This window comes from Podarcis liolepis, assembly GCF_965112155.1.
Source record: "Podarcis liolepis genome assembly, chromosome: 13".
NCBI classification, from domain to species: Eukaryota; Metazoa; Chordata; class Lepidosauria; order Squamata; family Lacertidae; genus Podarcis; species Podarcis liolepis.
The window spans coordinates 23,557,401-23,571,079 of record NC_139573.1 but is presented as its reverse complement, the minus strand read 5'-3'; the positions used below and the strand labels follow the sequence as shown (position 1 = coordinate 23,571,079).

At 44.5% G+C, this 13,679-nt stretch overlaps 1 protein-coding gene and 1 long non-coding RNA gene across 2 annotated transcripts; one reads left to right on the top strand and one right to left on the bottom strand.

Annotated features, from left to right (window-relative positions):
- Nucleotides 1-7,402: 7,402 nt before the first annotated feature.
- Nucleotides 7,403-11,518, top strand: LOC310692630 (uncharacterized protein). The gene is made up of 2 exons (XM_083473578.1): nt 7,403-10,008; nt 10,219-11,518. The coding sequence occupies exons 1-2, from the start codon at nt 8,591-8,593 to the stop codon at nt 11,255-11,257; spliced, it is 2,457 nt and encodes an 818-aa protein (XP_083329704.1). The 5' UTR covers nt 7,403-8,590; the 3' UTR covers nt 11,258-11,518.
- LOC310692631 lies at nt 9,979-10,412 on the bottom strand. Its single transcript, XR_014518831.1, has 3 exons — nt 10,372-10,412; nt 10,174-10,302; nt 9,979-10,035 (listed from the first exon to the last, which is right to left on the bottom strand). It is a non-coding gene; the product is annotated as an uncharacterized lncRNA (long non-coding RNA).
- Nucleotides 11,519-13,679: the final 2,161 nt, after the last annotated feature.

Sequence of the window (13,679 nt, the reverse complement as noted above, 5' to 3'; positions counted from 1 at the left end):
ATTCGTCTTCCTCTAGATCTTCCCAGGCATCAGCAAACTCTTTCGTTAAAAAGTCCGTAAGATTGTCTCCTTCGTCCTCTGGAATTGATCGTAATTTCAAATTTCTTTCTTTCCTTTGTAGTTCCCACAATGCCAGAGTTGCGTCGTGGTCATGGACCTTCCTGGCAATCGGTTCTAATTTCTCCTGGGTTTCTCCAGCAATAGTTCTGGCTTCCTCCGCAATTTGGCGTGTGGCAGAATTTTCTTGCGTAAGCCTATTTATAGATTCTGTATTCAGGTCAAGTCTTGTTGTTAAGTCTGTCAATTTCTGTGAATTCTCTGTCAATTTCTTGGTATTTTCTGCCGTCTGTTTTGTTAGATTCTCCAAAGATTGGTTTATCTTAAGAAGGGCTTGCGACACTGCATCCATGGAGACTGCTGTACCTTTTTCTTGTCCTGTTGTCACTGTAGTGGTTATGCCTGAGATCGAGCCTCTTTTCTTGTGTTGCTGCAGCTGTTGTTGATATTGCCTTGTCTTGGCTCTCGTGCTTATCTCATCTGCTGGGCCACTCATATCCCAAGGTCGTTTCCCACGAGAGCCTTCTCCTAAAGGAAAATTCCACTGTCCCAAAGCGTAGCAACTTTTAATTCACCCTCTAGAGGGAGCAGATCAAAATGTCCACAGACAAAGACAAAGAGTATTTAAAAAGCAAATTTATCAGGAGGCTCTATATATATATTACAACACTTTCCCAGTAGATAAAGTCCCAGCTTTCTCTAATATATTATGTCCACAGAATCCAGAAACTTTGTAACAAATCAGTAGTGAGGCTTTCCACTTTGTTACTTTCACAGGAGACCACAGTCAGTTCAGTGTCCCTTTGTTTTACAAGCAGTTTGTGCCGGGTTAGAGGCTGCAGAGAGTTTCCTTTTCCTTTAAATTAATCATGCAACTTATAAAATCACTTCTCTTCCCCTCTGCCCTGCAAGCTAGAGGGGATAGTCAAAATCAAAGTCCAAATGTCGGATTCAAGCAGTTAGAGACAATATCCCATACGGATGCAGCTTAGTAACTTTTGTTGCTTTAGTTGTCATGCAGTCGGGGGAAGGCAGACTTCCTTAATTTTCACCTTTCCCGTTTTCAGCCTAATTTCAGGTAGTTTTGACACGAGTAAAGGTTCAATCTTACTCACGGGTCTTTTTTATCCAAATTGTTCAGGAAGGGAATCGGCGCTCTCCACTAATGGCGACGCGGCTTCACCCTGCGGGCTGGGTAGCGATTCTCAGCACCGCGCTCCCCGTTGTCGTTCCGGAGCCTTTAAAAAGGCTCTTTCTGCGGTAAAGGGGGGCGCTTCGGGTGCCCACCGAATCTCCTTGTTCACAGGCTCCGTTCCTGTGATTTTAGGGGTCCCCCGCTTGCCGTAGCGGGTCAGACCCGAACTCGCAGAGCCGTCCACTCTCCGGAGCTCGGAGAGGGAGCAGCCATTAGCGCTGGCGCCGAACCGGAAGTCTTCCATCTAATCCATTATTGTCCGCATCTGGGTTCAACAATATTATGTCCTTGCATGCCCGTCTGTCTGCCGGTACCTCCTATTGTGCCAATGAAAGGTTTCAGTATATAATGCTTCAAAAATCCATAATGCATTAAAAACTGCTCAATGTAGCTTGACCTCTCCTATGCCCCCTACGACATGCCCACATTTCATTGCATATGCACCCTACCTTCTATCAGAACAGAGGAGCAAAACACACTTCTTTTTAATTAAAGTGTTGCAGATCAGATACGTAGGTCAGTGTGGTTTTTTTTGTGGTCCATACTGAATTTTTTTCACCGTCTTCTGTCATAATTCCATGGATATTTTGGCAATCTGTAGACTGGGGAATTATAAAAAGATAGCATTGTGGGTTTCTTCTAATGTTATGATTAGTAATATGGAAGACAGGTTTTATATTTTGAAGAAAACACACAAACATATATAATGACTTTTATTTTATTCTGTGACAGATATGAGCAAGTCTCTTTTTAATTTACAGAAGAAACATATAATTTCTTTATTAATTGAGAATACTCATACTGCAAGAAACATCAAAATAGCCATTTTCTATTAAAGTTGTCAATAGCAAGGGTACTCATCCTTGGCTCACCTGCTTCCCAAGCAACAGTACTACTGACCTACATGTAGTCCCACATTCAGTTTTTACAATGACTCATTAAGGGGCAATATATAAAAAATTATATTACATGTAAAAGTGGTGTCCTGTTTGCTTATAAGTTACATTGGTTTGCCCGGGGCAAGTTAACATGACTGACACATACTACTACTAATAATAATTATAATAAGGATAGTAATAATATGTAAATCTTATCACTTGAATTAATAAATTTGGAGATTCATAATTTGGTAACTACAGCAGAAAAAGGTGCTGTCCCAAGTTTTCATGAACCTTGTCTCCCTTGGAGGATGGATATACAACATGATATCTCAAGATGATAGTAAATTTTGTGCAAGCTCGTAGAGAAGGAAGAGGTTTTTCATAAGAACTAAAAACCTGAGTTGTGATAGGGAACAAACTGGATACAGAGTATGACATAGAATCATAGAATCATAGGTGGTTCATAAAGCACATGCCAGGGAAGAAGAGTCTTGACTGTTTTATTTTTCAAAATACTCCTCAAGGACAGCTCTGTGTAGAGCATGTTTCAGTATAACTTAAGAAGAATATTATGGCATGGGCAGATGGGGCTCGTCAACTTGGGAAAGTAGTCCATCTAGGAGATGGAAAACTGATCCCAAACCTCCACTGCCTTGCAGGACATATTTGGGAGAAGAAAATGCTAAGCAGCAAACCCCACACAAATCCAGAGTGGATGGCATCTTGTATGCATCATTCTGGCAGCTCCTACAGCCAAGCTGGTACCAAACATATTCCAAGTGGTGGAGGGTGGGCTTGTGACCTTGGCACCACCTTTTCTGGTGGGCGGCATTGCGGTCAGGCATCCAGGACCTGATAGTGATCCGGCATGGGGCGGAGATTGACGCCCCTTGCTTGCGTCACCCTGGTCATGTCACCAGCACTGGGCAGGGCTACACCCAGCAAGGTCTTGCTGGCCAATCAGCTCTGGTAGTAGGTGTGGCCTCCTTTTGCTGGGTCTCCCTACGCACCCACACTCTTTTTATGCTTTCTTCATATATGACCTTGGTATGGACATCTGTTGGCCGCAATATTGTTGGGGCCAGGTAGGAGTTTTCTTCACTTGGCAAATTGGCCATTTGGTTTTCACCTGCCTGGTAGCAATCATCACAACTTTGTAAGGTTAGGGATTGGGTAAGTCTTTGTTTGGATGGAGGTGAGGTTGTAGCCTCCATCTGCCCCTCCTCATCAAGGATATGCTGTTAAAGGGATCCAGGAGTGTGGATTCTGTCCAGTGCCCAGATGTGGGCTGGGCCATGCCACAACCCCATTGGGGACCCCTCGGGGTGCCCTTATTTTATGTACGTCATAGGGTTCCCCCTACTTGTGGTTTACCCTTAGTTGGACTCCCTGCAGATGGGCGGGAGTCAAGATATACCTCGGATTCACCCAATGCCTGAGCCAAACTTCTCACATCTGTAACCAATAAAGTTGTGGTCTTGCCCCCCCCCCAACTTAAATACTCATATCCATGTTTTTATTATCAAAGGAAACTGTGGGGCCCAGAGCCTTGGCATGCAACTCCATATACACTGTCCATGCTTGTGCCCCAAATCAGTGTGTTATCCCCCCACCCCCACCCCACCCCCACAGCTTTGGCAGCAGGGGAGACACCTCAAGAATGCACTTACCTGAAGTCACCACAATTCCCTTTAATAAACGAAAGGGGAAAAGATCATAAGAAAGTCAGGAAAGAATAATCAATGATGTCCATCTCTATGTGTAAGGCTGGAGGGCATGATGATATCCTGGCAAGACCTGTGATGCCCAGTGCCAAAGTTTTCAGGGCTGACCTTCCAGTGAGGATAAATGAGGCGGCTGCTTCAGGAGACAAATTTAAGGGCCCCTCTTAAGGGCAAACAAATTCAATTTATTGTTTATTATGATTTTTTAATGACATGTGATCTTGTTTTATATTTGTGTGTGTTTCATATTTGTGTGTGTGTATGTGATTTGTAAAATTAATTTTTGGTGCACTAAGGTGATTGTTGGAGGCTGCAATGTTAATGCATCCAGTCATGGCAGCTAATAAATTTGGGATATTTTTCCATTGAGTATGCGCTGGTGTGTGTGCTGTTTTTATTTAGATTATCTCTTTCAAGTGGTGGCAAGTCTTGGGTGAGCCCTAGAAGCTGCCATTCAAAGTGTCCTGGCATCATAGTGAAAATCCAGGATGGCAAATGGTTTAAGAATTAATCCAATAATTGTTTGGGAATTAAAGCTGGGGAAGCTGCCTTATACGGAGTCGGAATGTTGACCAATCTCACTGGGTATGGCTCTCAGTGGCCTCTCAGGATTTCAGACATGGTTCTTTCCCAGCCAGAGGGCCCGAGACAAACCTAGGACTTCCTGCATGTGAATCAGGTGCTCTGCTAATCAACTACTACTGCCGTTCCCATGGCATTGCTAGAACACATGTTGGAAAGGCATCAACTGTGTTGTGTCCCATTTCTGATGTGCATAATCCTGAGATGTTACTCCACGTTGGGGAACACAACACCAACAACACATCACCACAGGGAACACCAAAAACATAAACCAGTTGATTTGCTTACTGGACTTTTAGCCGTACCACTAGATCTTAACACTTTCTGTTCCATACACGTTGTAGCCTTCTCTGTATGTAGCATAATTCTGGGTATTGGGTGCAGGAGCAGGCTTAAAGTTTTGTGTGTTCTTTGTGAGTTTCATTCGTTTGGACTCGGCCCATGATACATGCACTTTGAAAATACTTCAGCTTGTTTCCCTTGTCTTATATTCAAAAGAAGGAAAGAAACAAAAGAAAAAAAGGAGAGAAATTCAAACAAGCTAGAAAGTCCCAAGCTATTTATGAGACGTTGACCCAATACATACCTTACTAAGGAAGTGTGAGTTTCCCTAAATTCTGGACACAAACCTCTCTCTGGCAAGGTCTGGATTACACATGCTCTGTAGTCTTATGATCAACCACAACAAAAGCAGGATATAAATCCTAGAGTTGCTTCCAACTAAGTTCTACTCAGAGTAGACCCCCTGTCTACTCTTAAATTAAGTATTGCCCATTAATTTCAAAGAATCTACTCAGAATAGTACGAGGATGCAGCCTCTAACAGACTGAGCTACAGTAGGATCGCCACAACTTTGAGAGTTGGGTATGCATTGGTTATGCCTAATCTTGGTTGGAAGGGAGGTTGTAGCATCTGCCTGCCCCTCCATGGCTAAGGGTATCCTGTTAAAAGGATCTGCGAGGAGTGGCTCCTGTCCAATGCCCAGATGGGGACTAGGGCCATACTCCTCCTCCAATGGCGACTGCTTGGGGGACGCCCTGATTTGACGTAGGTCATAGAGCGATCCCCCCCCCCCCCACTCACCAGCTTCACCTTTAGAAACACTCCCAGTGGATGAGCAGGAGTGACATGAGCCATTGATTACCACAATGCCTTTGGTCAAACCTCACATCTGTAACCAATAAAGTCTCATTTGATCCCCAAAACCAATATGCCATGTGTTGTCTAGTTATTCGCACTTTAGGAAAAAGGGTGGTCATGGGGCCTTGATATGCAGCCGGATGAAAGCAGATTCCCACAAAATCTCACAACCACAACAACTAGCCTAGTGAGTTGTTAGGCAACAAGCCTAGCAGCTCACTTTTCCAAAGCATGTTGCAGAGTTGCAGGAGCAGGAGTCCTGATCTGGACTGGGGTCCTGATGTAGATAGTTGGCTTTAACACTTTGCCCCACTTCAGTCCCAATTCCTGCTGTTTGCATTGGTTGTGTGTGTGTGTGTGTGTGTGTGTGTGTGTGGAATCTCCCATTCTCTCCAATCAGGATTTCTAAGGTTGAAATATATTTAAGGTCCATCTTATTTTTGAAATGTTAAGTTGTTGGAAACTGTTTTTAATATAATATAGCATTGTGTTTTAATATTGTATTTTAATTGTTATAAACTGCCCTAATCTTCTTTTAAAGCCATCCAGGTTGGTGGCCACCACTGCCTTTTACAAAGGTTAATTTACTACAGCACAGCAAGGACATTTTCACCATATTGACCAAAGTCTATTGTTAAGGGGCAAACTACAGGTGTTGTTAATTTTGTGTAAAGCAAGGAAGTATACCCATTCTACTACCCTCCACCCCAAAAGGCAAGTTTAGAGCAACAGTGATTTCAAAAAGCTTAATGAGCTACTGGGTGTGATCCCATGGTCAGAAATATCAAAGAGAAGGGAGTCTAAGAAGGATGGGAGTTTCTAAAAGGAGAAATATTGAAAGCCCAAAAGCAGGCAATACCAACAAGAAATAAAAGTGGGAAGCATCTAAGGAAACCGGTGTGGCTGCATAAGGAGCTTACAGATGAGGTGAGAATTGAGAAGAGAATTCTTGGAGAACAGGTAGGTCCCTACAGACTGGAGGCAGGCAAATGTTGTCCCCATCTTCAAAAGGGGGGAAAGGGTTAACTACTGACTGGCGAGTTTGACATCAATACCAGGGAAGGTCCTAGAACAGATTATTCAACAGTCAGTTTGTGAGCAGTTAGAAATAGAAATTGTGATTACTAAGACCCAGCATGGGTTTCTCAAAAATAAGTCATGCCAGACCAATCAGATTTCTTTTTTTTTGGATGGAATTACAAACTAGGTGAATAAGTGAACTGCTGTGGATATAGTTTATCTTGGTTTCAGTAAGACCTTTGATTTGGATTTGTGGCTAGTTGACTGCCTGAACCCAAAGAGTACTCATTCATGGTCCCTCATCCTGGAAAAAAGTGACAAGCAAGATGCTGTAGGGTTCTGTCCTGGGCCCGTTGTTGTTCACTGTCTTTATAAATAACTTGGATGAAGGAACTGAGAGAATGCTCTTCAAATTTGCAGATGACAACAAACTAGGATGGGTAGCTAATGCCACAGAAGAGAGAATCAGAATTCATAATGACTTTAACAGATTGCAGAACTGGGTGAACTGAACTTCACTGGGTGAAAATGAATTTCAATAGGTATAAATGTAAGGCTCTGCATTTAGGTAGGAAGAACAAGATGCATAAAAATAGGATGGGGGACACCTGGCTTACTGGCAGTAAATGTGGAAAATATCTAGGGGTCTTGGTGGACCACAAGGTTAATGTGAGTCAACAGTGTCATGTAGGAGCAAAAAAGGATAATACAGGCTGCATCAACAGAATTATTGTGTCCAAATCAAGGGAAGTAATTGTACCACCCTATTCTGCCTTGGTCAGACCACACCTGGAATACTGTGAGGATTGAATTATTCTCACTCCATGGTCCTAATGAACACACATACTCCACCACCAACACTGTCATTAGGCTGAGGATGGACAATTCTATTGGACAGGGGTATGAGAGGTGCAAACAGACCTCTTATTCTCCATAATGCTCCAACGTGCTGTCTGTACATGCAAAGGATGGGGGAAATGGCACCACAGGATCTTTGGACAAATTCTAAACATTATACCAGCAAACTTGCGTTTTCAACATGTCTGCCAGTCAATGTGAATGCAGAGGCTGTAAGTGTTTACCAGAGAGAGTATCAGCAGGAGATGAGGGGGGTTCTTGAATCTTCCCACATTTGTCCATTTGCTCATACAAGGGCATTCAGCCTGACAGATTTCTATCACTCTGAGATCTATTTCTGTGTACATTTGAGGGGAAAACAATTTCAAAACATTCAAGGGAGTGTTTGTAGGGGAGAACTGGTGGGTGTGGAAAGTGTTAACCACTAGGTGTTGCATCCAAAGTTAGTCATACTCAAGAGTATACCCACGGAAGTTATTGGACAGGCTTAGCTTAGGTCTATTAAGTCCAACTCATCTGCCACAAGCAGAACTTAACATTGTGTACACACCATACATTCAAAGCAACCCCCCAAAAAGAATATTGAGAACTGTAATTTACTCTCACAGGATTCTTTGGGAAGAATCTTTAAGGAACTACACTTCGCAGGATCCTTTGCAGGGCAGCTTTAAATTTAAATTTATTGAGTTCTTGCAGCCAACCCAAACTGGATGAGAAACTTCATTCCCAAACGCAACTAATTGTTGGTAACTCTGATTGGCTCTGCCCCGAGATCTTCTGCAAATTTTCTGTCTCCAAGGGATGCTGATAGGATACCAGGTCATGAGGGGGAGTTCGGGGGAGGGCCCGGCAGAGGTTTTATTAGCAGGTTTTGCCTCTGCCGACAGAGGTGCCTTCACAGAGGAGTGAGAGAAGTCGGGAGAAAGTTTGAGGCGCGAGACAGGTGTTGTAGCTGCAGCTGCAGCGCCCACGCCCCTCTCGGCACTGTCCCATCTCCTAGCCGTGACTGGTCTTCGCTGCTATCCGGGTGCCTCTGAAATAAGAGAAGCAGGCAAGTCATCCCTCCTGCTTCCTCTCGTTTTCCCGCTGCAGCTTGACAAGTCTCCCCATTTGCTTGTGGGTCCGACGCAGCCATGTCCCCCCCGTTCTTCGCTGCCGCCACCGTCAAACGCCTGCTGGCCTGGAAGACGTTTACTTTCAACGAGCAGGAAGGCAAGGTGTACGAGAATGCTGTCAAGACCTTGGTGAGGAAGACCCACGCCAGTAAGCAGCTGGGGGAGCTGGAGAAGGCTATCAGCACTCAGAATCCTGGCACCAAGTGCATCACCATCACCAGACCTCTGTTTGAACAGATGTATGCGTCCTGCGGAAATAACTTCCCGCACACTCTCTTCTGCCGGCTGTGGCGATGGCCAGAGGTGCAAAGCCAGCATGATTTGCGTAGCATGGAGACGTGTGCAAATGCCTATAAAAAACTAAAGTCTAAAGTCTGTGTGAATCCGTATCACTTTGAGAAAGTGGAAAAGCCAGAGTGTGCCAGTGAGCCAGTATTCACATTGCTCCAGAGCTCCAGTGCTCCAGTGGGCCCGCCAACACAGCCAGAAGCTCCAGCTTCATATCCTCCATTGGAGGATCACAGCTACCATGCTCCAGGAAACTCTAACCTCCAGGCAAGCTTTGTCCCTGAAAGCAGCACCTCTGGCCCTGGAAGCAGCACGCTTGTCCCTGAAAGCAGCACCTTTGTCCCTGAAAGCAGCACCTCTGGCCCTGGAAGCAGCACCCTTGTCCCTGAAAGCAGCACCTCTGGCCCTGGAAGCAGCACCTCTGGCCCTGGAAGCAGCACCCTTGTCCCTGAAAGCAGCACCCTTGTCCCTGAAAGCAGCACCTCTGGCGCTGGAAGCAGCACCCTTGTCCCTGAAAGCAGCACCTTTCTCCCTGGAAGCAGCACCTCTGGCCCTGGAAGCAGCACCTCTGGCCCTGGAAGCAACACCTCTGGCCCTGAAAGCAGCACCTCTGGCCCTGAAAGCAGCAACTTTTCCCCTGATATCAGCCTCATTTTCCCTGAATTCAGCACCTTTCCCCCTGGAAGCAGCACCTCTGGCCCTGGTAGCAACACCTCTGGCCCTGAAAGCAGCAACTTTTTCCCTGATATCAGCCTCATTTTCCCTGATTTCAGCACGTTTGTCCCTGAAAGCAGCCCCTCTGGCCCTGGAAGCAACACCTCTGGCCCTGAAAGCAGCACCTCTGGCCCTGAAAGCAGCACCTCTGGCCCTGAAAGCAGCAACTTTTTCCCTGATATCAGCCTCATTTTCCCTGAATTCAGCACCTTTTCCCCTGGAAGCAGCACCTTTTTCCTTGAAAGCAGCACGTTTTCCCCTGAAAGCAGCACCTTTGTCCCTGGAAAAAGCACCCATGTCCCTGGAAGCAGCATGTCTGTCCTTGGAAGCAGCACCCATGTCCCTGGAAACAGCACCTCTGTCCCTGGAAGAAGCACCCATGTCCCTGGAAGCAGCATGTCTGTCCCTGGAAGCAGCACCTCTGTCCCTGGAAGCAGCACCCATGTCCCTGGAAGCAGCACCTTTGTCCCTGAAAGCAGCACCTCTGGCCCTGGAAGCAGCACCCATGTCCCTGGAAGAAGCACCTTTTACCCTGAAAGCAGCACCTTTGTCCCTGTCCCTGGAAGCAGCACCTTTGTCCCTATCCCTGGAAGCAGCACCTTTGTCCCTATCCCTGGAAGCAGCACCTTTGTCCCTATCCCTGGAAGCAGCACCTTTGTCCCTGTCCCTGGAAGCAGCACCTCTGTCCCTGGAAGAAGCAGCACCTTTGTCCCTGCTGGAAGCAGCACCTCTGTCTCTGGAAAAAGCAGCACCTCTGACCCTGGAAGCAGCACCTCTGTCTCTGGAAGAAGCAGCACCTCTGTCCCTGGAAGCAGCACCTCTGTCCCTGGAAGTAGCACCTCTGACCCTGGAAGCAGCACCTCTGACCCCCAAAAGAGAACCTCTGCCCCTGAAATGAGAACCTCTGTCCCTAAAAAGTGCACCTCTAAAAGCAGCACCTCTGTCCGTAAAAGCAGCACCTTTGTAGAAACACCATCCACTGTGCTTCATTGTCGTCCTGAGAGTACAGCAGCCAGCACTAGTAGTAGTAGCCAGCAGGAAAAACCTGAAGCTCTGGTGATCCCTGGACCCAGTAATGTGAACATCAAGCCCGTCCCGTACTCTGAACCAGCCTTTTGGTGTTCCATCACCTACTACGAGCTCGGCCAACGGGTTGGGGAGAGCTTCCATGCTTACCAGCACTCTGTGATTGTAGATGGCGGTACCGACCCTATCAATGCTGAACGTTTCTGCTTAGGCCATCAGACCAATATCCACCGTGATGCTGAGGTGGAGCAAGCCAGAATGTACATCAGGGAAGGAGTGAGACTCTGCTATGAAGACGGGGACGTGTCTCTGGAGTGCCTTAGCAAGACTCCCGTTTTTGTCCAGTCTCTCATGTGTAACCAGCGCTATGGAGTGCTTCCAAACACTGTTATCAAGATTCCGAAAGAATGCAACTTGAAAATTTTCCGTAAGGATGTATTTGGTGAAAGTTTGTCCAAGGCTGCAACCCAGGGCTTTGAAGCGGTCTACCAGCTGATGAAGATGTGCATCATCCGAATGAGCTTCGTCAAGCCCTGGGGACTTGAACACAAGCGGCAGACACTCGCGAGTGTTCCCTGCTGGATTGAGATCCATCTGAATGGCCCCTTGCAGTGGTTGGACAAGGTCTTGAACCAGCTTGGTTCTCCAACCACCTGATGTTCCAGCAAGTATTAAAGAAGTTAGAAGCAGAAGCCAAGACCAGGAAATGGAATTCGTTTCACTCCTGGCAGAGAGAAACCTAAGTTATAATCAGTATCATTAGGTTCATTTCTATCTTGCTTTTTTGGTTGTTTTTTTCTGGACCGAAATAGAAGTAATAGATTTAAAACAGTAGATATATAAAAAAATCTATTTGAAATGTAAATATATTTAATATGTCTAGCTCAGTACTAAGCACTTGGCCACAGGCAGATGTCCTTTGCATCTGTGTGATGATACCAGCTTTCACTTATGCATCTGAGAAGCTTGCTGGATGGGCTGCCAAACAGGGGATACCCGGGAGCAAATGTAGTGGGAATCCCTTAATGTTGCAGAATAATGGGACAAGGTGTTTAAGGAGATTTCTCTAACAGCAGATAAAACTCTTGTCTCATCTCTGCATCTGGTGCCTTAAATACCTTAAAAACAAGGAACTCCCCCCTCGCCTTTCGATGGCAGCAATAATGTACGTTACAACATTTTGAAAAATATTGAGTTAGTCAGTTTGAACCATTGGTCCTCAAGCGTCTGGCAAGGAAAAAAAAATATCCCCATAAACTGCAAGTCTCTAGGGGTTCTAGTAAAAAAGGTAGGCTTTTTGTAATAAGCTAGACTTTTTGTTTGATTTCATATTATTTATGAATAAGGTTCTTCAAGCCTATGCTTAAGTATGGTTACATGAAAATACAATTGACAAAATTTAGTACTTATGCTATTTGATTTAATAATATTTTTTCTTATTCTTATTATTTCTAATCAATGGTGCACACATAAGAAAGAAAATGGTGCACACATAAGAAAGAAAGTAAATTAATATTTTTGTTTGGTTATTTTTGAGTTCAAAAGTATTGCTAATGACTGCATTATTTTTTTTAAGGCTGTGTAGTAAAAATGACAGGCTTTTTGCAATGCTGTCTGATTTCTTTTTGTCTTTGAATATACAGTCTATGCTAAAGTATGGGTAACATGAAATTACAATCAACAAGATTTAACAGACTCATGCTATTTGATTTCCCCCTCACTCTTATTAGAGCTCTATTAATTTTTGATATCTTCATTATATTTTACTCTTATATTTCTGTTCACGTGGTGCAAACGTAAGAAAGCAAGCAAATTAAGATTAGCATCTTTGCTTGAGCCACCTCTTGAGTTCAGCATATTGCTAATTACTGTAGGATTTTCTTTTTCAAATATGTGCAAGTACTTGTTAAGTACAGCAAAATATTGCTAAGATTTATGTTCCATGTCTGCACTGATCCTGCATGATGATTTTTTTCTTCCCCCCCTTATTTTTCCTTCTGTTAGCTTTGAAAGTTCAATAAACAAAAAGTTTAATAAAACAAAAAGTTCAATAAACAAAAGGTCTCAGGCTCAATCTTTGGAATCTATAGCTAAAAGGATCAGATAGCAGATGATGGGGAAAACCTTCATTTGAGATCCTAAAAAGAGTAATAGAAACATAGATTTGTAGGGTTGGAAGGGACACAGAGGGTCATCTAGTCCAACCCCCTGCAATGCAGGAATTTCAGCTAACGCATCCATGGCCATTCGAACCTCTGCTTAAAAACTTACAAGGAAGGAGAGTCATTGCCAGTCAAAGTGGACAAAACTGAGCTAGGTAAAGAGAGTTCTAAGGCAAAGTGCTGGGGTGTGTCAAGATCAAAAGCAAATAAAAACATTGTTGGGTCAACTCTTGCCTTACTTTTCAGACTAAGAAATAAATTACTGACCAAATCTGGGCTAGAGAAACAATGGCCAGCTGGGGTCCCAGCCTGAGTTAGGAAATTAAAAGCAAGTTTGTATGGAAGGTGCGTCTCCCTGGAGTTTTGTGGAACAGACAGACTTATTAAAATACATTTAAAATATCTAAAGTGCCAAGACAGACACATGAAGTACAAACTGTACATAGTGACACATCTGTGCAATTCCATTTGCCATAGCAGTGAGATTTAATTGGGGAGAGGCTGTATCCTTGGTGTTAAGTGCTCCTGAATAACATGTTTCCAAACAGTGCATTTAGATAAACTTTCTCTCATTAAGGCGTTGAGGACTCTTGTACAATGGGCAAACATTTTCATCTCTGATGAAGTGCAGTTTCAAATCTACAGAAGTGTATGAAAATTAAAGCAATGATTCTCCCATTCATCTCTCAGGATGTTGATGCCTGCTGAAGCTAAACGAATGTTTTAAGATATTCCTTTGCAGAATATATGTCCCACGAAGCCAAATGCATTCAGCCAGCCCTGCCCTGTAAAGCCCTCCTTTATTTTGCAGTCCCAGAAAAGCAACAAAAAGAGAGAGGTCCTCAGTGGACTGTCAAGCATCACTGTTGAATTGCAGAAGATGGCATGGTTGGGTGGCTGTGCTCACCTCGCTTCTG